This window comes from Salvelinus alpinus, chromosome 11 (genome assembly GCF_045679555.1).
Source record: "Salvelinus alpinus chromosome 11, SLU_Salpinus.1, whole genome shotgun sequence".
Taxonomy (NCBI): Eukaryota; Metazoa; Chordata; class Actinopteri; order Salmoniformes; family Salmonidae; genus Salvelinus; species Salvelinus alpinus.
Genome location: NC_092096.1, coordinates 8,824,875 through 8,850,224, shown reverse-complemented (window position 1 = coordinate 8,850,224; position 25,350 = coordinate 8,824,875). Strand labels below are relative to the sequence as shown.

The 25,350-nt window shown below is 42.4% G+C and overlaps 1 protein-coding gene across 1 annotated transcript; it reads left to right on the top strand.

The window, feature by feature from the left end:
* The first annotated feature begins 221 nt into the window (after positions 1 to 221).
* On the top strand, positions 222 to 18,707 carry LOC139533540 (serine protease FAM111A-like). The gene is made up of 3 exons (XM_071331665.1): positions 222 to 1,392; positions 4,646 to 4,708; positions 14,746 to 18,707. Exons 1-3 carry the CDS (start codon positions 1,363 to 1,365, stop codon positions 16,756 to 16,758), a joined length of 2,106 nt encoding a protein of 701 aa, XP_071187766.1. The 5' UTR covers positions 222 to 1,362; the 3' UTR covers positions 16,759 to 18,707.
* The last annotated feature ends 6,643 nt before the right edge of the window (positions 18,708 to 25,350 follow it).

Here is a 25,350-nt window from a genome sequence, read left to right as displayed (position 1 = left end):
TAGGCTAGTCAGTTAAGAACAAATTCTTAATTACAATGACGGCCTAACCCGGATGACGCTGGGCCTAAACCGGATGACGCTGGGCCTAACCCGGTTGGCGCTGGGCCTAACCCGGATGACGCTGGTCCTAACCCGAATGACGCTGGGCCTAACCCGGATGGTGCTGGGCCTAACCCGGATGGCGCTGGGCCTAACCCGAATGGCGCTGGGCCTAACCCGGATGACGCTGGGCCTAACCCGGATGACGCTGGGCCTAACCCGGATGACGCTGGGCCAATTGTGAATGCTATAATTACAATGACGGTTGGTCTTGTTAGTGTTCATGTCTTTACATCAGGTCATTATATTAATACAATTACAATGAGTTGATACATGTACAGGGGGGAAATTGTATTTGACAAAATGTTCTGAAACAAAGGGGAAGAGAATCCGTATCTAAAATGTGGTCCCCCTCCAAATCACATTTGATCTGTCATAACTAGTCTACTCTTATAGTGAGAACCCATGTTATACTTGATATGTGATTGTGTTTCTTTTTGTTCACGCCGTAAACTTTGTTCTGTTGAGTCCATTAAATGATGTTCAATTCATTGAACCACTCCTAGTTTGTTGCCAGCCTGATCCACCATCCTGACCGCCGTTTCGGTTCAGAAACGAGAGCACAAAGTCAAAGGAGTCCTCGGTATGAGCACAAGATGTTGAAAATACACCTTTTAGGTTGAAAAGACCAATCACTGGGCTTCCTCTTCTTCAAACACCAAGACAGTATCATCATCATAAACCACAACAGTAGAACATCGGTGGCCTGTACATCAGGGGAACACAACAGCAGTGTTTCTTTTGTTGAGCATCTACACATTATCCTAGAGAGTTACCTTTGCTAACAACAAAGGTTGAGATTGACTTTAGTGAAGAAACACCAGAATCAAAATTAGAACAATGAAGTTTGATGAAAGTAAAGTCTCAAGTCTTTGGCATTGTGTTGATGCTAGTCCCACTAAGATAGCCATCACAGACCTCTGTTAATCAATCAATTACTTTTTTGAATTAATTGTTTTCACTTGTGTCTGCCAGTCACTTCTAATTGGAGAATAAATAAACCTATAAGCTGTAGGATACTATACAATCACAACTTACTTTGCAACTAGTTGGAGTCAACTTAACTCATTGAGCGCCATTGGAGCTGGCAATACAGTAGGCTTGTTGTGTCTATTTTACAAGCCAAAGACAGAAGAAAGGTACTGGTGTATCTTGTAGTATTTTGCTCTTTATTAAAAACCCTGCAACCTACCTGTTATTGTCAACCATAAATTATCAAATAATATTTTTTTGAATAATGATTTCACAGGTCCAATAGCAGCCATGGTGAAATCTGAGCCTCTTGACAGCAATGTAAGTTAATACATGTATTTGTGAAAAATAAGTAATTTTTTGTTTTAGTTGCAATCTATGCATGCCTTTTGATGGGTCACATAATAAAAGCATCATATTTACTATTTTTGATCAAATTAAAGTTGTTGTTCAGGATGCCTGATATGAATGACAACTAGCACTAGGCTACCTGCCACCCCAAACATGACCAAAAGTATGTGGACACTGCTCATCGAACATCTCATTCCAAAATCATTGGCATTAATATGGAGTTGGTCCCCCCTTTGCTGCTATAACAGCCTCCATTCTTCTGGGAAGGCTTTCCAAAAGATGTTGGAACATTGCTGCTATAACAGCCTCCACTCTTCTGGGAAGGCTTTCCCAAAGATGTTGGAACATTTCTGCTATAACAGCCTCCACTCTTCTGGGAAGGCTTTCCACTAGATGTTGGAACATTGCTGCAGGGGGACTTGCTTCCATTCAGCCACAAGAGCATTAGTGAGGTCTGTCACTGATGTTGGGCGGTTAGGCCTGGCTCGCAGTCAGCGTTCCAATTCATCCCAAAGGTGTTCGATGGGGTTGAGGTCAGGGCTCTGTGCAAGCCAGTCAAGTTCTTCCACACCGACCTCAACAAACAATTTCTGTATTTACCAAGCTTTGTGCACGGAGGCATAGTCATGCTGAAACAGGAAAGGGCCTTCCCTAAACTGTTGTCACAAAAGTTGGAAGCACAGAATTGTCTAGAATGTCATTGTATGCTATAGCGTTAAGATTTATCTTCACTAGCCCGAACCATGACAAACAGCCCCAGACCATTATTCTTAACACGTTTAGGTAAGACCCAGATGCAGACGATGTAGAAGTAACAAGACTTTATTACAACAACAGGGGCAGGCAAACAACAGGTCAAAGCAGGCAGGGGTCAATAATCCAGAGAGGGTGTAAAGGGTTTAGAACGGCGGGTAGTCTCAGGGTCAGTAATCCAGAAGGGGGGAGGTACAAAATTGCAGTCAGGGTCAGGGCAGGCAGAGCGGTCAAAACCGGGAGGGACTAGAATACAGGAGCAGGGAAACAAACGCTGGTAGGTTTGACAAACTAAAGGAACTGGCAACAGACATACAGAGAACACAGGTATAAATCCACAGGGGATAATGGGGAAGATGTGCAACACCTAGAGGGGGGTGGAGACAATCACAAAGACAGGTGAAACAGATCAGGGTGTGACAATTCTTCCTCCATCAAACTTTACAGTTGGCACTATGCATTCGGGCAGGTAGCGTTCTCCTTGCATCTGGCAAACCCAGATTTGTCTGTCGGACTGCCAGATGGTGAAGCGCGATTCATCACTCCAAAGAACGCCTTTCCACTGCTCCAGAGTCCAATGGCGGCGAGCTTTACACCACTCCAGCCAACGCTTGGCATTGCACATGGTGATCTTAGGCTTGTGTGTGGCTGTTCGGCCATAGAAACCCATTTCATGATGCTCCCGACAAACAGTTCTTGAGCTGACGTTGCTTGCAGAGGCAGTTCGGAACTCGGTAGTGAGTGTTGTAACCGAGGACAGAGGCAGATTGGAACTCGGTAGTGAGTGTTGTATCCGAGGACAGAGGCAGATTGGAACTCGGTAGTGAGTGTTGTAACCGAGGACAGAGGCAGATTGGAACTCGGTAGTGAGTGTTGTAACCGAGGACAGAGGCAGATTGGAACTCGGTAGTGAGTGTTGTAACCGAGGACAGAGGCAGATTGGAACTCGGTACTGAGTGTTGTAACCGAGGACAGAGGCAGATTGGAACTCGGTAGTGAGTGTTGTAACCGAGGACAGAGGCAGATTGGAACTCGGTAGTGAGTGTTGTAACCGAGGACAGAGGCAGATTGGAACTCGGTAGTGAGTGTTGTAACCGAGGACAGAGGCAGATTGGAACTCGGTAGTGAGTGTTGTAACCGAGGACAGAGGCAGATTGGAACTCGGTAGTGAGTGTTGTAACCGAGGACAGAGGCAGATTGGAACTCGGTAGTGAGTGTTGTAACCGAGGACAGAGGCAGATTGGAACTCGGTACTGAGTGTTGTAACCGAGGACAGAGGCAGATTGGAACTCGGTAGTGAGTGTTGTAACCGAGGACAGAGGCAGATTGGAACTCGGTAGTGAGTGTTGTAACCGAGGACAGAGGCAGATTGGAACTCGGTAGTGAGTGTTGTAACCGAGGACAGAGGCAGATTGGAACTCGGTAGTGAGTGTTGTAACCGAGGACAGAGGCAGATTGGAACTCGGTAGTGAGTGTTGTAACCGAGGACAGAGGCAGATTGGAACTCGGTAGTGAGTGTTGTAACTGAGGACAGAGGCAGATTGGAACTCGGTAGTGAGTGTTGTAACTGAGGACAGAGGCAGATTGAAACTCGGTAGTGAGTGTTGTAACCGAGGACAGACGCAGATTGGAACTCGGTAGTGAGTGTTGTAACCGAGGACAGAGGCAGATTGGAACTCGGTAGTGAGTGTTGTAACCGAGGACAGAGGCAGATTGGAACTCGGTAGTGAGTGTTGTAACCGAGGACAGAGGCGGATTGGAACTCGGTAGTGAGTGTTGTAACCGAGGACAGAGGCAGATTGGAACTCGGTAGTGAGTGTTGTAACCGAGGACAGAGGCGGTTTGGAACTCGGTAGTGAGTGTTGTAACCGAGGACAGAGGCAGATTGGAACTCGGTAGTGAGTGTTGTAACCGAGGACAGAGGCGGTTTGGAACTCGGTAGTGAGTGTTGTAACCGAGGACAGACTATTTTTACGTGCTTTTATGTGTTCCGTTCTGTGCGCTTGTGTGGCCTACCACTTCGCAGCTGAGCCGTTGTTGCTCCTAGATGTTTCCATTTCACAATAACAGTACTTACAGTTGACCGGGGAAGCTCTAGCAGGGCAGAAATTTTGACAAACTGACTTGTTGGAAAGGTGGCATCCTATGACGGTGCCACGTTGAAAGTCACTGAGCTTTTCAGTATGGGCCATTCTACTGTCAATGTTTGTCCATGGCGTTTGAATGGCTGTTTGCTCAATTTTATACACCTGTCAGTAACAGTTGTGGCTGAAATAGCTGAATCCACTAATTTGAAGGGGTGTCCACATATTGTGGTGTGTATGTATATGTAGAAGGGTTGTCCAGATCCTTTTGGTCATGTAGTGTATGTGTATCCATATTATCATGATAAACATGGTATTTCATATTCTGAAAGTCCATATTGTATTTTCTTTAGAACCTTCAAACTTCTGTTATTTTTCTCTTCCAGAGTGATTCATCGCCAGATCAAAAGAGGAAGAAGATGAAGATGGCTGAGCCTAATGATCGCATGGTCAGTATAATGTTTATAACACATTCATTTGTAATCAACCATGAAGTATTGGTTTGATCAATTTATGTTTTGTTTTCAATTTTCATAATAAAAGTAACAGATAATTATTTATTAAATGAGATAAATTTATATTTTGTGGATACAATCTTCTGCTAAATGGCATATATTATGAAAGCACATGCTATATTGATATGCATGAGCTGGAAACATATACAGAGCTTTCAGAAAGAATTCATACCCCTTGACTTATTCCACATGTTGTTGTATTACAGCCTGAATTCAAAATGGATTCCATTGTTTGTTTTTTCTCACCTATCTAAACACAGTACCCCATAATGACAAAGTGAAGACATGTTTTTCGAAAAGTTTTACAAATATATTGAAAATAAAATACAGAAATATCTAATTTACATAAGTATTCACACCCCTTTGCTATTACACTCCAAATTGAGCTCAGGTGCATCCAATTTCCTTTGATTATCCTTGAGATCACTACAACTTGATTGGAGTCCACCTGTGGCCAATTCAATTGTTTGGACTTGATTAAGAAATAAACACACGTCTATAAGGTCCCACAGTTCACAGTGCATGTCAGAGCAAAACTAAGCCATGAAGTCCAAAGAAATGTCCGTAGATCTCCAAGATAGAATTGTAATGAGGCATATATCTGGGGAAGGGTATAAAATCATTTCTAGAATGTTGAACGTTTCCAAGAGCACAGCGGTCTCCATCATTAGGAAATGGAAAACATATGAAACTAAAACAAACTGATCAACCGGGGAAAGAAGGACCTTGGTCAGGGAGGTGACCAAGAACCCAATGACCACTCTGACAGAACTACAGAGTTCCTTGGCTGAGATGGGAGAACCTGCCAGAAGGACAACAGTCTCTACAGCACTTCACCAATCTGGGCTTTATGGGAGAGTGGCCAGACGGAAGCCACTCCTGAGAAACAGGCACGTGACAGCAGGCCTGGAGTTTGCCAAAAGGCACATGAAAGACTCTGAGATCATAAGGCAAAAGATTCTGTTGTCTGAGACAAATATTTTACTCTTTGGCCTGATGAGAACCTGCTTCAGAGTGCAAATTACCTTAAACTGGGGCGAAGATTTACGTTCTAGTAGGACAATGACCCCAAGCATACAGCCAACGCTGTAAGTCATTGAGTGGCCCTGCCACAGCCCAGACTTGAATCCCATTGAAAATTGGTGGAAAGACTTGAAAGACTTGAAGATTTGCTGTTCACTTAACAGCGCTTGAGAAAATCTGCAAGAAAGAATGGAAGACAATTCCCAAATCCAGATGTGCAAAGCTGATACAGGCATATCCAAGACGACTCAAAGCTGTAATATCCACCAAAGGTGCTTCTACAAAGTATTTACTCAGGGGTGTGACTACTCATATAAATGAGATTTCTATATTTCATTTTCAATTACATTGTTAAAAATGTCTAAAAACATGTTTTCACTTTGTCATTATGGGGTATTGTGTGTAGATGGTTGAGAAAAAAACATCAAATGAATCCATTTTGAATTCAGGCTGTAACACAACAAAATGTGGAATTAGTCAACAGGTATGAATAGAATACTTTCTGAATGCTCTGTAGCTCTAAAGGATTCCACCATGAGTACTCTCTAGCAGGAAGTAGAGCCATACAAATAGTATGTACAGTTGAAGTCGGAAGTTTACCTACACTTTAGCCAAATACATTTAAACTCAATTTTTCACAATTCCTGACATTTAATCCTAGTAAAAATGCCCTGTCTTAGGTCAGTTAGGATCACCAATTTATTTTAAGAATGTGAAATGTCAGAATAATAGTAGAGAGAATTAGTTCTTTCAGCTTTTATTTCTTTCACCCCATTCCCAGTGGGTCAGAAGTTTACATACAGTCAATGAGTATTTGGTAGCTTTGCCTTTAAATTAGTTAACTTGGGTCAAACGTTTCGGGTAGCCTTCCACAAGGTTCCCACAATAAGTTAAGTGAATTTTGGCCGATTCCTCCTGACAGAGCTGGTGTAACTGAGTCAAGTTTGTAGGCCTCCTTGCTCGCACACGATTTTCAGTTCTACCCACAAATGTTCTATGGGATTGAGGTCAGATGTGATGGCCACTCCAATACCTTGACTTTGTTGTCCTTAAGCCATTTTGCCACAACTTAGGAAGTATGCTTGGGGTCATTATCCATTTGGAAGACCCATTTGCGACCAAGTTTAACTTCCTGACTGATGTCTTGAGATATTGCTTCAATATATCCACATAATTTTCCTGCCTCATGATGTCATCTATTTTGTGAAGTGCACCTGTCCCTCCTGCAGCAAAGCACCCCCACAACATGATGCTGCCACCCCCGTGCTTCATGGTTGGGATGGTGTTCTTCGGCTTGCAAGCCTCCCTCTTTTTCCTCTAAACATAACGATGGTCATTATGGTCAAACAGTTATATTTTTGTTTCATCAGACCAGAGGACATTTCTCAAAAAAGTATGATCTTTGTCCCCATTGTCATGACGTTGCCCTCTTTGGGTACAGCGAGCACCATCCACATCCCTCTGCACCCCCCCCCCCCCCCCCTCTCCTACACCCAGGCTGCTGTGGTCTCAGGTCGTAAATTCCTTCCTCATGGCCAGACAGTATAGAGAGAGAGTGAGTTTCATAGAGAGAACAAAGGAATTTCTTCCACAGAACGTGAGAACTGATCAATATTCATGTTCTGGAGAATGTATACACAGTAGGGGAAGAATGCAGCTACGAACTGGTCCATTTGGTACAATTTTGTGAAACTCATGAGAGACAAAACAGCCAGATTACCATAACCCTGTTTATACCAGAGTCTCAGTTATGAGGCTTACATCTAATTGTTGTATAAATTAATGAGTAAAGATTAAACTATTTGTGAAATTATGTAATGTGATTTTAGACTGTTTAATGAAGGAAACTCCAATTCCCTTTGGAGTTGAACTTCTTGACTCACAGATCCCGTTACCGGGATCATTTATCAACAACAACCGCTAAACTGCAGAGCGCCAAATTAAAAAAATATATATAAAAAATATTTATAATCATGAAATCACAAGTGAAATATACCAAAACACAGTTTAGGTTGTTGTTAATCCACCTATCGTGTCAGATTTTGAAAATATGCTTTACAGCGAAAGCAATCCAAGCGTTTGTGAGTTTATCAATCACTAGACAAAACAGTAAGAACAGCTAGCCGCAAATTAGCTTGGTCACGAAAGTCGGAAAAGCAATAAAATGAATCGCTTACCTTTGATAATCTTCAGATGTTTGTACTCACAAGACTCCCAGTTACACAATAAATGTTAATTTTGTTCGATAAAGATTAGTTTTATAACCAAAACCCGCCATTTGGTTTGCGCGTTATGTTCAGAAAACAACAGGCTCGTTCCGGTCCTGAAGGGCAGACAAAAATTCCAAAAAGTATCCGTAAAGTTCGTAGAAACATGTCAAACGTTTTTATAATCAATCCTCATGTTGTTTTTAACATACATAATCGATAATATTAATAATATTTCAAACGGACGGTAAACTATTCAATACTACAGAGAAAGGAAATGTCGAGCTACAACTCTCGGGCGCATGAACTAATCAAAGGACACCTGACGCGTTTTGATAAATCTCGCTCATTTTTCAAAATAAAAGCCTGAAACTATGTCTAAAGCCTGGTCACAGCCTGAGGAAGCCATTGGAAAAGGAATCTGGATGATACCCCTTTAAATGGGGGAGGGGCAGGCAATGAAACAGGGATTTTTCCAAATAAAAGACACTTCCGGGTTGGATTTCCTCAGGTTTTCGCCTGCAAAATCAGTTCTGTTAAACTCACAGACAATATCTTGACAGTTTTGGAAACTTTGGATTGTTTTCTATCCTAATCTGTAAATTATATGCATATTCTACGATCTGGGCCTGAGAAATAGTCTGTTTACCTTGGGAACGTTATTTTTCCAAACAGAAAAATTCTGCCCCCTAGCTGAAAGAAGTTAACTAAATCAGAGGACCGACCCATGAGCACAGGCAGGATCTGGCATCATGGGACAGCCCCTTTCTGCTCTTCCAAATAAAACCCCCACCTGAGTTTTCTATCACCAGACCCAGCTTACCTCAATTATGAGAGGGTTGAGACGAGACCAGTACCTCTATCACAGAGGGAAATAGGGTTTGTGTAGATTGCTGAATCTTTTAACCATCCCACGTGGTTAAACTCTTAGACTATTGATACCGACAGAATAAGAACAAATCTTTGATACTAATTACTAGTCTGCAGCTAGAAATTCGGTATCATTGAACGTGAAGACCGACAACCGCCGAAACATCTATTCTACAACAACATTGCTGAATGTTACTCTGAACTAGCCATTCTAACCACGGCAGAGAGGGCGGCAGAGAGGGTGGACAATCTCTCCAACAGAAACTAACCTTCCAACAGCAATCAAGACGACACACTGAGCGTAAATATATATATTGATTGCAATTATTCCCGAATGAGTGAGCGTTCATGTGCAAAGGATTAGCATTTCAATTGTTATAATTATCAATTTTGTAGTGTCTCTTATCTTTCGTGCCCTTCTCAGTCCCTTTGTCTAACAAGCTGCCATGCCGGTTTAGCCCACTAGGGCACATTCCCTTGTAACCATATCTACTTGTTTGTTTGTGCATTTCTGTGATTTAGTTAGTTAATAAATAAATGATTTAAGACAATTGATGTATGGATGACTCATAGTGAAGACTGGGTTCGTGCAGATAACCAACAATTTACTACGTTTGGAATGAGACTGACGTGAGGTAAAGAATAATTCATTAATTCGAAGACTAACTGATCAGATATTAAAATATCTGAAAGTTATATTAGGAAAATGTTAACTTTGTAATCTGAATATTTTCCTTGGTGCCCCGACTTTCTAGTTAATTACAGTTACATGATTAATTAGTTTAATCACGTAATACTAACTACAAAGAATTTTTGATAAAAAAATAAGTCTTCAGTTAAATGATGCCAAAGACACGACACCAAGCGCAGTTGCAAACCGTAGTCTGGCTTTTTTATGGCGGTTTTGGAGCAGTGGCTTCTTCCTTGCTGAGCGGCCTTTCAGGTTATGTCGATATAGGACTCGTTTTACTGTGGATATAGATACTTTTGTACCTGTTTCCTCCAGAATCTTCACAAGATCCTTTGCTGTTGTTCTGGGATTGATTTGCACTTTTCGCACCAAAGTACGTTCATCTCTAGGAGACACGTCTCCTTCCGAAACAGTATGACGGCTGCGTGGTCCCATTGTGTTTATACTTGTGTCATGACGTTGCCTGTTTAGGTACATAAAGCCCATCCCCCTCTCCCTGCCTCCCCCTTTCCTCCTTCAACCCATGCTGTGGTCACAGAGAGACGTCGTAAATTCCTGAGAATCTCCTCATGGCCAAACAGTATTAGAGAGAGGGTAAACTTTCAGGACAAAGGACGTTTCTTCCACCTCACAGAACTTGAGGTACGAACAGATTTCATGGTCCTGCAAAAGTATAAAAGATCGGTGAAAAGTCCAGCTATTAACCGGTCCGTTCGTCACAATGTGGGAAACTCATGGGAGACTGTGTGGCTACATTACCATACCGCTGTTTGTATAATAACCTCAGATATGAGGTTAACATCTGTTTGTTGTATAAAATTAATGAGTGAGTATGATACTGTTTGTATAATTGTGTAATATGATTTTGGACTGTTTAATGAAGAAAAATACAAATCCCTTTTGATTTGAACTAAATCCGAGGACCCGCCCCTGAGCCAGTTGGGTCAGACATCCTGGGACAGCCCTCTCTGCTATCCGAATAAAAGCCCAACTCTGAGAAATTATCAACAGACCATGTTTTTTCTCCATAGGAGGAGAACGAAGGTTAAGTACCATTGCTGAATCTTTAACCATACCACGTGGTTAAACTCTTAGACGAATAAGAACAAGTCGTTGATATTGACTACTAGTCTGCAGCTAGGAATTCGGTATCATTGAACGCGAAGAACGACAACCGCCAAAACATCCATTCTATAACGAATGTCACTCTGAACTATCCACAATAACCAAGACAGAAAGACGGACCAAACTCTCCAACAAAAACGAACTTCTCTCCAGCGATCAAGACGACACACCGAGCGTAAATATATATATATTGATTGCAATTGTTCCCGAATGAGTGAGCGTTCATGTGTAAAGGATTAGCATGTCAATTGTTATAATTATGAACTCTAGTGACTTCTGAGTCGACCCCCCAATTTTCCCTTTGTCTAACAAGCCGCCATGCCGGTTCAGCCCACTAGGGCATATTTCTCCCATCATTTCATGTAACCATTTTAAGTTTGTTTGTTTGTTTATGCATTTCTGTGAATTACTTAGTTAGTAATAAATAAATGATTTAAGACAATTGATGTATGGATGACTCATAGTGAAGACTGGGTTCGTACAGATAACCAACAATTTACGACGTTTGGAATGAGACTAACGTGAGGTAAAATAAATAAATCATTAATCAGAAGACTATTGATCAGATATGAAAATATCTGAAAGATTATATTGGGAAATTATAACTTTGTAATCTGACTACTTTCCCTGGTGCCCCCAAAATTCATAGTTAATTAGTTACGTTATTAATCAGTTGATCGCGTAATCCCTAATTACAGGAATCTTTGATATAAACTATAAGTCTTCAATTTAATGATAGCAAAGACACGACACTTGCGTACTATTGTTTGTACAGATGAACGTGGTACCTTCAGGCGTTCGGAAATTGCTCCCAAGGATGAAACAGACTTGTGGAGGTCTACAATTTTTTTCTGAGGTCTTGGATGATTTCTTTTGATTTGCAATGATGTCAAGCAAAGAGGCACTGAGTTGAAGGTAGGCCTTATAATACATTCACAGGTACACCTCCAATTGACTCAAATGATGTCAATTAGCCTATCAGAAGCTTCTCAAGCCATGACATAATTTTCAGGAATTTTCCTAAATGTTTAAAGGCACAGTCTACTTAGTGCATGTAAACTTCTGACCAACTGGAATTGTGATACAGTGAATTATAAGTGAAATAATATGTCTGTAAACAATTGTTGGAAAAATTACTTGTGTCATGCACAAAGTAGATCTCCTAACCGACTTGCCAAAACTATAGTTTGTTAACAAGAAATTTGTGGAGCGGTTGAAAAACTAGTTTTAATGACTCCAACCTAAGTGTATGTCAACTTCCGACTTCAACTGTATGCGGGCAATAAAAAATGTGCTATTTGTTGAGTATATTGCTTTTAAGTCATATAAAAATTTAAAAAACAAGTTTTTGGGCAGTCTACAATATGAATATAAAAAAAAAAAAATACTATAGATATGAGTTATAATAATATAGTGCATTGCAATTAGTTTATTTTTGTGTAGTCATGTATATTCAGTGTACACCTATGTGTCAATGTAAGTGTACATACAGTGCATTCGGAAAGTTTTCAGACCCCATGACCTTTTCCACATTTTGGTAGGTTACAGCCTTATTCTAAAATGTATTAAATTGTGTTTTTTTCTTCTCATCGATCTACACACAATACCCCATAATGACAGTGAAAATGTTTTTCGAAATTGTTGCTAATATATTAAAATAAAAAACGGAAATATCACATTTACATAAGTATTCAGACCCTTTACTCAGTACTTTGTTGAAGTACCTTTGGCAGCGATTACAGCCTTCAGTCTTCTTGGGTATGATGCTACAAGCTTGGCACACCTGTATTTGGGGAGTTTCTCACATTCTTCTCTGCAGATCCTCTCAAGCTCTGTCAGGTTGGATGGGGAGCGTTGCTGCCCAGCTATTTTCAGGTCTCTCCAGTGATGTTCGATCGGGTTCAAGTCCGGGCTCTGGCTGGGCCACTCAAGGACATTCAGAGACTTGTCAAGTCGCCACTCCTGCGTTGTCTTGGCTGTGTGCTTAGGGTCGTTGTCCTGTTGGAAGGGGAAACTTCACCCCAGTCTGAGGTCCTGAGCTCTCTGGAGCAGGTTGTCATCAAGGATCTCTCTGTACTTTGCTCCGTTCATCTTTCCCTCGATCCTGACTAGTCTCCCAGTTCCTGCCGCTGAAAAACATCCCCACAACATGATGCTGCCACCACCACAGTGCTTCACTGTAGGGATGGTGCCAGGTTTCCTCCAGAAGTGACGCTTGGCATTCAGGCCAAATAATATTTTTTCTCATGGTCTGAGAGTTTTTAGGTGCCTTTTGGCAAACTCCAAGCTGGCTGTCATGTGCCTTTTACTGAGGAGTGGCTTCCTTCTGGCCATTCTACCATAAATGCCTGATTGGTCGAGTACTGCAGAGATGGTTGTCCTTCTGGAAGGTTCTCCATCTCCACAGAGGAACTCTAGAGCTCTGTCAGAGTGACCACAGGGTTCGTGGTCACCTCCCCGACCAAGGCCCTTCTCCCCCGATTGCTCAGTTTGGCCGGGTGGCCAGTGCTATGAAGAGTCTTGGTGGTTCCAAACTTCTTCCATTTAAGATTGATGGAGGCCACTGTGTTCTTGGGGACCGTCAATGCTGCAGAAATGTTTTGGTTCCCTTCCTAAGATCTGTGCTTCGACACAATTCTGTCTCAATTTTGAGTCTCATACCAAAGGGTCTGAAACTTTTTTTATTTTGATTTATTTTTAACCAGGTAGGCTAGTTGAGAACAAGTTCTCATTTACAACTGCGACCTGGCCAAGATAAAGCAAAGCAGTGCGACACAAACAACAACACAGAGTTACATGGAATAAACAAGCGTACAGTCAATAACACAATAGAAAAAAAGAAAGTCTATATACAGTGTGTGCAAATGGAGTGAGGAGGCAATAAGGCAATAAATAGGCCATAGTAGCGAAGTAATTACAATTTAGCAAATAAACACTGGAGTGATAGATGAGCAGATGATGATGTGCAAGTAGAAATACTGGTGTGCTAAAGAGCATAAAAGTAAATAAAAACAATATGGGGATGAGGTAGTTGGATGGGCTATTTACAGATGGGCTATGTACAGCTGCAGCGATCGGTGAGCTGCTCAGATAGCTGATGTTTAATGTTAGTGAGGGAAATATAAGTCTCTAGCTTCAGCGATTTTTGCAATTCGTTTCAGTATTTAGCAGCAGAGAACTGTAAGGAAAGGCGGCCAAAGGAGGTGTTGGCTTTGGGGATGACCAGTGAGATATACCTGCTGGAGCGCGTGTAAAGGGTGGGTGTTGTTATCGTGACCAGTGAGCTGAGATAAGGCGGAGCTTTACCTAGCATAGACTTATAGATGACCTGGAGCCAGTGGGTTTGGCAACGAATATGTAGCGAGGGCCAGCCGACTAGAGGATACAGGTCGCAGTGGTGGGTGGTATAAGGGGCTTTGGTGACAAAACGGATGGCACTGTGATCGACTGCATCCAGTTTGCTGAGTAGAGTGTTGGAGGCTATTTTGTAAATGACATCGCCGAAGTCGAGGATCGGTAGGATAGTCAGTTTTACGAGGGTATGTTTGGCGGCGTGAGTGAAGGAGTCTTTGTTTTGAAATAGGAAGCCGATTCTAGATTTAATTTTGGATTGGAGATGTTTAATATGAGTCTGGAAGGAGAGTTTACAGTCTAGCCAGACACCTAAGTATTTGTAGTTGTCCACATATTCTAAGTCAGAACCGTCCAGAGTAGTGATGCTAGTCAGGTGGGCGGGTGTGGAGAGCGAACGATTGAAAAGCATGCATTTAGTTGTACTAGTTTGGCCGTGCAGCCAGCGCTACGAATAAGGTGCTTATGTAAATAAGGTATTTCTGTAGTTTTTTCTCCACAAATTTTCAAAAATTTCCAAACCTGTTTTTGCTTCATCATTATGGGGTATTGTGTGTAGATTGCTGAGGATCTTTTTTATTTAATCCATTTTAGAATAAGGCTGAAACGTAACAAAATGTGGAAAAAGTCAAGGGGTCTGAATACTTTCAGAAGGCAGTGTATGTGTATTCATATTAATGTCATTTTCATTGATTTCCTCACAGAAGGAACATCTTCACCGCTTTCTCTTCAAATTCCTTGATAAAGAAGACCAGTATGAAATCACCTGTAAAAGCCCTTGCAGTGTGTTACAGGCTCTTGAATTAAGTTCCAAATTCTGTGAACTAAAGGAAAAGACTGGGAAACAGAAGATGGAGACAAGACAACAAGAGAAGGCAATGCGAAGACAAGACCTTGTTATACAAACAATGAAAGGAAAGAAACCAATAGCAACACACTTCCCTTGTCATCTGATTAAGAATGGTGAAATACTCACCATATCAACCATTTCCAATGATAGTGGAGAGTCCACAACTGAAACCACACAGATTTATAAAGAAATTAAGCAATATGTCATTTTTTACATTGAATCTAAAGGTGGTAAGAACACCAAAACCAAGCAACTGCTCAAAAACAAAAAACTAGAACCTTTTAGTCCTCTTTGCATCTACGCCATCTGTGGAGAGACAGTGGAGACTGCACTAACAAGAGATGGACGCTTCCATGACAATGTGTTCATTCAAACTTGCACTCTCGTTGAATCGGAATCAGATCCACCGAGGTGTGTTGAGATGAATGTACTAGTTGACTGTCTGGATAAACAAACCTTCAAAATGATCCTGGAAGAGAGAAACGCCACACAGGCTGCAACTGCCCCTCCACAAGCTGGCTCTAACCTTCAGAAAGAAGACGAGACTAACTCCATACAACTCCCCATGTCTAACACAAGCACTGAAACATCAGCTGCAGGGGAACCCCCCAAAAAACAGAAACATCCAGTCACAGTGCCAGATTCTGCTGAGATTTTGAAGATTCTTCGCCACCAGTTTGCTGATTTGGTGAAACAGATGAAGAAGAGGTACAATAAGAAGAATTATTCTGGGGTGCTAAGTCATTTAAGGGGGGAATTTGGAAAGAGCACCAATGGGTTCTCTGAAGTCAACACAGTAAAGAAGCTGATGGAACTGAGTGACTCAGTCTGTATGATCGACGTCGAGGGGGTCGGGCAAGGCACTGGCTTCCTGCTGTTTGATCATTACATTCTGACAAATGCACATTTGTTTATTAAAGATGAAATCTCATATGTTGATAGAAATGACCAGATCTTAGCCAAAGTAACTGTCACATTCAACAAAGAAAATCCCAATAGTTCAGGTGTGAAGGTGATTGAGGTGAAACCAGAGGTCATTGACTTTCAATGGGGATTTGACGCCTACAATCGACATGTGGACTTTGCTGTACTAGAGCTTCAGGACGTTGACACCTCCACTGGTCTTCTCTGTAGATCTAGCCCAGATCCAAAGACAGGTGGAGTCTGTCTCATTGGACACCCAGGTGGAGGAGTGAAAAGAACCGACCCCACCACCATTATTGAGAGAGAAAGAAGAGGTGAGGCTTTCCAAAGAGAGACTGGGAAAAATGACAGAATGGATATGCTGATCAAAACATCCATAGAAGAGAATAAAGAGAAGTATGACATGCTCATGAAACCAGACAACACTGAAGTGACCTATGACACCTGCCTCTTCCATGGAGCTTCTGGCTCCCCAGTCTTTGATGAATCCTGCCAGGTGATAGCCATGCACACTGGAGGGTTTCCCTACACAGATGAAGGAGTGAAGAGTGTGATTGAGTATGCCATCCCTCTCTTCACCATACTGGAGAACTTTCTGATCAACATGAAGGACAGAAACAATGTTGAAATACTGACCAAGTTCACCAGAGAAGCCTTGACAGGCCCCCATTTGCTTGATTTCATTTACAATTTTATCATACACCTGGTAACGGAATGGAAGCCCTCATTCAGTGCAGCCTTGACAGCAGTCTGGGAAACAGTTGAGGAAAATGAGAACCATCTAGGAATTAAAGAAAATCTTAGAACATGGATCATTTCAGAAAAGGAGGTACTGGAAAATATTCAGATAGCAGGAAATGAAGCTTTGAAAGAGTTCATGTTGGAAAACATTCTTGTCAAGTTATCCCAGACTGATGATGATGATGAGCCCATGGATGAGTAGGTTTTGTTGCAAATACATCCAGTGGTTGTATTGGGAACAACACAACGATGTCCATTTAAGGATAGTCCACCTAAATTACAAAATGACACATTGGTTTCTTTACCTTGTAATGGACAAGGTATGACAGCAATCCATGCTTGTTTACCTGGCCACTGTTTTCAAATGCTGATGTATGTCTGTATGTATGTTGCACTAACCTTAGTGTCTTTCAGGCATTTCAGGGTAGATGACCTGTTCTCAGACAAAGGTACATGTTTTTTCTCTTGAAGACCAGCTTGCCTCACCATCAGCCCTCTATATATCTACATAACCACCCCATACAGCCGTGTGTATCCCATCTTGCCTCACCATCAGCCCTCTATATATCTACATGACCACCCCATACAGCCGTGTGTATCCCATCTTGCCTCACCATCAGCCCTCTATATATCTACATGACCACCCCATACAGCCGTGTGTATCCCATCTTGCCTCACCATCAGCCCTCTATATATCTACATAACCACCCCATACAGCCGTGTGTATCCCATCTTGCCTCACCATCAGCCCTCTATATATCTACATGACCACCCCATACAGCCGTGTGTATCCCATCTTGCCTCACCATCAGCCCTCTATATATCTACATCACCACCCCATACAGCCGTGTGTATCCCATCTTGCCTCACCATCAGCCCTCTATATATCTACATGACCACCCCATACAGCCGTGTGTATCCCATCTTGCCTCACCATCAGCCCTCTATATATCTACATGACCACCCCATACAGCCGTGTGTATCCCATCTTGCCTCACCATCAGCCCTCTATATATCTACATGACCACCCCATACAGCCGTGTGTATCCCATCTTGCCTCACCATCAGCCCTCTATATATCTACATAACCACCCCATACAGCCGTGTGTATCCCATCTTGCCTCACCATCAGCCCTCTATATATCTACATAACCACCCCATACAGTCGTGTGTATCCCATCTTGCCTCACCATCAGCCCTCTATATATCTACATAACCACCCCATACAGTCGTGTGTATCCCATCTTGCCTCACCATCAGCCCTCTATATATCTACATAACCACCCCATACAGTCGTGTGTATCCCATCTTGCCTCACCATCAGCCCTCTATATATCTACATAACCACCCCATACAGTCGTGTGTATCCCATCTTGCCTCACCATCAGCCCTCTATATATCTACATAACCACCCCATACAGCCGTGTGGAACTCCGTATAACGTTTGTTATTCTATCATCTGGGCTCCCGAGTGGCACAGTGGTCTAAGACACTGCATCTCAGTGCTTGAGGCGTCACTGCAGTACCTGTTTGAATCCAGGCTGCATGACAATTGGCCCAGCGTCGGGGTAGGCTGTCGTTGTAAATACGATTTTGTTCTTAACTGATTTGCCTAGTTAAATAAAGTTTTTTTTTTTTTTTTAAATGAAGGCCCTTTGACTTAACTCTACCCACAGTGGCAGTCAGATGTCGGTGCCTGGTTGCAAGGTGGACACACAACACACATAACATACACAACACACACGGCTGTTTGCTGTAATTGTCTGGTTCCTTATGATATCCTTTGTATTTTCTGCATTTCTCTGAGACTTTGGGACTTCCTGATAATATAAAGATTCAATAAATAAATAGAACTTCGTAGATACAACTGTCAACATATCATTCAAAACATGTACTATTGTGTTCTACGTTTTTGTTACTTTGAATTTCACTTGTCTTTGGTTTCACTTGTCACACATTTTGTTAAAGATAATAGCTCAATACTTTTTCAATACTTTTGTACTCTTCTGAGAATGTCTTCATCATTTCTTTGTATAAGGTTGTAATTGTCATTACATTGGAATTCTGTATCATGTTGAAATTGTTATAACTCATTAAATGAAAAAGATAACATGTATAAGACTAGTGACTAATAAATACATGTGACAATTACAGCTTTCTCATTGCAAGTGGACCACACAATGGTGTGTCTGATCACATGACTGTGACCACACAATGGTGTGTCTGATCACATGACTGTGACCACACAATGGTGTGTCTGATCACATGACTGTGTACATTTATTATTGAAACATTTCCTGGTTCTGAAAACCTAGCCTCCATTATCAGGAGATTGGATCATTTCAAAGGATACAGGGCATTCTGAGGGCAAAAAAAATAACTTGAGAAGAGAGAAATAACATGAATCCATTTAGAGTCGACAGAGTAATATTGTCATCCTGCATTTGATCTAATGTCCTGGCTGTAGAGCTTGTGATTTATATAGAAATATCTCTTATGGTGATTTAGCCCTCAACTACAGCAAAGAAGGCAACCCTTTCTTTAGCACTAAACAGTGTAGGGTGAGACAGTGGTACATGTCTATTACATAATCAATACTTTCAGTGAAGTGATAAATAAGCAGAAAAGTACATGGTATCACCACCATGTTTACCCACAGGCTTTCCAGTAAAAACCCTGCAAAGTCCAGCCCTGTTCAAACATCATATTTACATGTATTTACTTTTTATTACATTTAGAAAAGCAACATAGAGACAGCAACAGCCATTCTTCCACAGTCACATTCTCCTAACAACATCAAGAAGAGCACACAGTAGCCTAATTTAGAGGTGACTTCTTAAAAAACTATTTTCAGAAACTTAGAACACAGTAGATACGAACCCTCTTACCTTGCCGTCTAAGGAACTGGCAGTGGATCAAACCATTGTGAGGAAAAGGGCATGGGGTCGCAATCTTTTGAAACTTAAAAACGCGCTATTAAGTGTCTATAATCAGCATAAGTGCTTTCATTGCGTATTATTAATATTATTGAATTACATAGTTATGTTTACAGTGATATATTGGGGGGGACAAATCATATTTTTCCCAGGATGGGGGGGTCGTGTCCCCCCCCCGTCCCCCCTGGAATTTCAGCCTATGATAGAGACAGCAACAGTCATTCTTCCACAGTCACATTCTCCTAACAACATCAAGAAGAGCACACAGTAGCCTTAGAGGTGTTTCTGTTTCCTGAAGTCCACGATCATCTCCTTAGTTTTGTTGACGTTGAGTGAGAGGTTATTTTCCTGTCACCACACTCCCAGAGCCCTCACCTCCCTGTAGGCTGTCTCATCGTTGTTGGTAATCAAGCCTACTACTGTTGTGTCGTCTGTAAACACTGATGATTGAGTTGGAGGCGTGCTTGGCCACGCAGTCATGGGTGAACAGGGAGCACAGGAGGGGATGTTGTTTCCTACCTTCACCACCTGGGGGCGAACCGTCAGGATGTCCAGGACCCAGTTGCACAGCTTGATGATGAGCTTGGAGGGTACTATGGTTTGAATGCTGAGCTGTAGTCGATGAACAGCATTCTTACATAGGTATTCCTCTTGTCCAGATGGGATACGGCAGAGTGCAGTGTGGTAGCGATTGCATCATCTGTGGATCTATTGGGGCAGTATTCAAATCAAATCAAATTTTATTTGTCACATACACATGGTTAGCAGATGTTAATGCGAGTGTAGCGAAATGCTTGTGCTTCTAGTGCTGACCGTGCAGTAATAACCAACGACTAATCTAACCTAACAATTCCACAACTACTACCTTATACACACAAGTGTAAAGGGATAAAGAATATGTACATAAAGATATATGAATGAGTGATGGTGCAGAACGGCATAGGTAAGATGCAGTAGATGGTATAGAGTACAGTATATACATATGAGATGAGTAATGCAGGGTACATAAACATAAAGTGGCATAGGTTAAAGTGGCTAGTGATACATGTATTACATAAAGATGGCAAGATGCAGTTGTGGGTCTTGGGTGACAGGTAAGGTGGAGGTGACATGATCCTTGACTAGTCTCTCAAATTCACAATGACAGAGGTGAGTGCTACGGAGCGATAGTCATTTAGTTCAATTACCTTTGCTTTCTTAGGTACAGGGACAATGGTGGCCATTTTGAAGCATGTGGGGACAACAGACTGGGATAGGGAGAGATTGAATATATCTGTAAACACACCAGCCAGCTGGTCTGCGCTTGCTCTGAGGACGCGGCTAGGGATGCCGTCTGGGCCGGCAGCCTTGCGAGGGTTAATACGCTTAAATGTCTTACTCACATCGGCCACGGAGAAGGAGAGCCCACAGTCCTTGATAGCGGGCCGCGATGGTGGCCCGCTGTATTATCCTCAAAGTGAGCTCAGAAGGTGTTCAGCCTGTCCGGAAGCAAGACGTCGGTGTCCTGGTGGCTAGTTTTCCCTTTATAGTCCGTGGTTGTCTGTAGACCCTGTGATGGGGTTCACGTTGGGGTCATGATAGGGGCTGCACCAAATGATTGATGTATTATAATAATTGATTATGCTGATGTTGTATTAATAGAAGGGGCGGGGTTATAAGACCCTCCCCCACAACATTTATAGGGTCCTGGACCACAGATTAGCAATATATATATTCATTATAATGTTTAATACTGTTCCACAGTTCTTTTCTAGTCTCTGCTTCTTATAAGAAATGGTCTGGGATGTGTGAGTTATTGCAGTAAAAACAGGGTGTCTGTGAGAAAGCGCCTCAAGGCTAAAAGAGATACATAGACACAGAACCCTGCAGGGGAGTGAAGAGATAAGAGACTAGTTAGACACACCACTGTAAACCACACGGGAATGAAAAATTACTGCCGAGCCCTTAGAAAACACTGGAACTATTGTTCTCTCCTGCAAGTTTGTATAACTGTATATGCAGGGGCTTGGTCTCATGAGTAGAAGGTGTTGACGTAGGCAGTTACATCACTAGGGGTTCGACTGCAAGCATATTAAAGCAACTTTGACCTTTTTTTATTTTGCAGAACTTACTCTGAAACATACGTGCTGTGTTTCTGTTGTCAACTTCTGTCTGCAATTGCATTAATAAAAGTTTAATTGATTTACTTAAAGAAGATATTGTCTGATTGCTGATTTCACCAATAAGACAATGATTGACAAGGAACAAGGAACCTACCCCAACACCTGCTACATACATCTCGTGTCTGAGCCTTTCAACTGAGTCTCAACTTTGTACCGACGTTTAGTCTGCTTGATTGCTTTGCGGAGGGAATAAGAGCAATGTGTGTATTCTTCCATATTCCCAGTCTTCTTGACCTGGTTAAATGCGGTGGTTCGCGCTTTCAGTTTTGCGCAAATGCTCCCATCTATCCATGGTTTCTGTTTGGGGTAGGTTTTAATAGTCACATTGGGTACAACATCTTCTATGCACTTCCTGATAAACTCATTCACCATATCATTATTATGAAGTCCATTGGTTGATAAGAGGGTCATTTCTTCAACAGTTCCTTTTGGGTAATTTAGTTTAATACAACTATTTATGTCACCTAATTGTAACATTGTCATAAAGAGCATGTTCAACTTCATTAAAAAAACATGTTTTCCCATCTCAAGAGGTTAAAGGTAGACTCAGTGAAATGACGAGCAACGAGCAGCTGACTAGGTATCCCCTTTCCCCTTCCCCAGCTCACCTGCTGACTAGGTATCTCCTTTCCCCTTCCCCAGCTCACCTGCTGACTAGGAATCCCCTTTCCTCTTCCCCAGCTCACCTGCTGACTAGGTATCCCCTTTCTCCTTCCCCAGCTCACCTACTGACTAGGTATCCCCTTTCCTCTTCCCCAGCTCACCTGTTGACTAGGAATCCCCTTTCCCCTTCCCCAGCTCACCTACTGACTAGGTATCTCCTTTCCCCTTCCCCAGCTAACCTGCTGACTAGGTATCCCCTTTCCTCTTCCCCAGCTCACCTGTTGACTAGGTATCTCCTTTCCCCTTCCCCAGCTCACCCGCTGACTAGGTATCCCCTTTCCCCTTCCCCAGCTCACCTGCTGACTAGGTATCTCCTTTCTCCTTCCCCAGCTCAGCTGCTTTTACACTATAACTATTAGATGTTTAATGTTTCTTTTGAAAAAATAATTTATAAAGGAATAGTTTCACCATGAGAATTCAGTTCAATAGACACACCACTGGTGGTTCACAAGAACAAGCCAGATCCAATGGCACTCAATGACCAGCTAAGCTTTGGTTGAATGAATCCAACTAGAAAAATCAGTTGTGATGGTGTAGTAGCTTACTGCTATGGCAACCACGTCTAAACCAGACACTGTTGGTGATCACTGCATATATAGGGTACTGTATAAATGCCCCCCCATGCAGTGAGCGTAACATACCTGCCCCACCCTCAACTTCTGGAAAGGTCCTGTCTAAACCAGAGACTGTTGGTGATCACTGCATATATAGGGTACTGTATAAATGCCCCCTACACACACACACACACACACACACACACACACACACACACACACACACACACACACACACACACACACACACACACACACACACACACACACACACACACACACACACACACACACACACACACACACACACACACACGTCGCCCTTCTCACACTAATCTTCCTTATTAACAGAACATGGTAATGAGATGGGAGAACACATTGAGAGGGATCTCATTCCTCCATACAGAACATGGTAATGAGATGGGAGAACACATTGAGAGGGATCTCATTCCTCCATACAGAACATGGTAATGAGATGGGAGAACACATTGAGAGGGATCTCATTCCTCCATACAGAACATGGTAATGAGATGGGAGAACACATTGAGAGGGATCTCATTCCTCCATACAGAACATGGTAATGAGATGGGAGAACACATTGAGAGGGATCTCATTCCTCCATACAGAACATGGTAATGAGATGGGAGAACACATTGAGAGGGATCTCATTCCTCCATACAGAACATGGTAATGAGATGGGAGAACACATTGAGAGGGATCTCATTCCTCCATACAGAACATGGTAATGAGATGGGAGAACACATTGAGAGGGATCTCATTCCTCCATACAGAACATGGTAATGAGATGGGAGAACACATTGAGAGGGATCTCATTCCTCCATACAGAACATGGTAATGAGATGGGAGAACACATTGAGAGGGATCTCATTCCTCCATACAGAACATGGTAATGAGATGGGAGAACACATTGAGAGGGATCTCATTCCTCCATACAGAACATGGTAATGAGATGGGAGAACACATTGAGAGGGATCTCATTCCTCCATACAGAACATGGTAATGAGATGGGAGAACACATTGAGAGGGATCTCATTCCTCCATACAGAACATGGTAATGAGATGGGAGAACACATTGAGAGGGATCTCATTCCTCCATACAGAACATGGTAATGAGATGGGAGAACACATTGAGAGGGATCTCATTCCTCCATACAGAACATGGTAATGAGATGGGAGAACACATTGAGAGGGATCTCATTCCTCCATACAGGACATGGTAATGAGATGGGAGAACACATTGAGAGGGATCTCATTCCTCCATACAGAACATGGTAATGAGATGGGAGAACACATTGAGAGGGATCTCATTCCTCCATACAGAACATTTCTAGATCCTTGACATTCTTTGTCTGCACTTATGGACCGCCCCCTTTAATTCAAACCAACAGGATTTCAATGAGGTTCAAGTCCAGACACTGAAATGGCCATTGCACAATGTTGACTTTGATGTGTGCTTGGGGTTATTTCCTTGCTGGAAGATCCACTTGCGGCCAAGGCAACCAGGTTTTTGGCAAAAATGTATGGGTACCGGGAAAAGTTCATGATGCCGTTGACCTTGACAAGGGCCCTAGAAGATAAATAGGCGCATAACATCAAAGATCCACCACCATATTTCACAGTAGGTATGGGGTTATTTTCTTCATATGTACCTTTCTTTCTACACAAAGCCCAAAGTGTGGACAAAAAGCTATTTTCAAGTCATCCAGCAAGTCTAAACCCCTGGAAATGAACTGAATAGGGACTTGCATTGGAACCTGTCTGTCCTGCTCTGTTTGAATGTGGCTCGATGGGGGAAATAAACATAGTTCTTGGGATGTGATTGGTTCTGCTCTTGGGGGCGGCACGCAGCCTAGGAGACAGCACTTGTGTTTGTGTGTGCGTGTTTACCCTGTCGGTAAACACACCGGGGCCACGTTTACGGACATAAGCAGGCATTTAGAGGTCAATGGCCCCACCATGTTTACCCACAGGGTTTCCAGTAAAAACCCTGCAAAGTCCAGCCCTGTTCAAACATCATATTTACATGTATTTACTTTTTATTACATTTAGAAAAGCACTATAAAGAGACAGCAACAGCCATTCTTCCACAGTCACATTCTCCTAACAACATCAAGAAGAGCACACAGTAGCCTAATTTAGAGGTGACTTCTTAAAAACTATTTTCAGAAACTTAGAAACAATGGGAAACTCATCAACAAACACAGCATCTACAGCAGTCACACATATTTTCAACACCAATCCCTGGGATTTGGGAATCGACCACACTTTCCAGACATTCTTTACCCCGAACGCCCTGGATAATCTGAACAAGCAGTACAATGGACGAAAACAGGAAGTCGGCAGCTACTCACCAATCTGGACTAAGAGCCTAGTGAGACATTTAGGGGGACTCACCCGGATACCAAAAGCATCAGGCTTCGGGGCTTTAATCATATCTATAGTGATAGACATCGTCACG

What these genes read in the sequence shown, in the direction of transcription:
- LOC139533540 (XM_071331665.1), top strand. Translation starts at nt 1,363, where the DNA reads ATGGTGAAATCTGAGCCTCTTGACAGCAAT. An exon ending in CTGAGCCTCTTGACAGCAAT is followed by an intron (nt 1,393 to 4,645) that starts GTAAGTTAATAC and finishes TTTCTCTTCCAG; the next exon opens with AGTGATTCATCGCCAGATCA. An exon ending in CTGAGCCTAATGATCGCATG is followed by an intron (nt 4,709 to 14,745) that starts GTCAGTATAATG and finishes ATTTCCTCACAG; the next exon opens with AAGGAACATCTTCACCGCTT.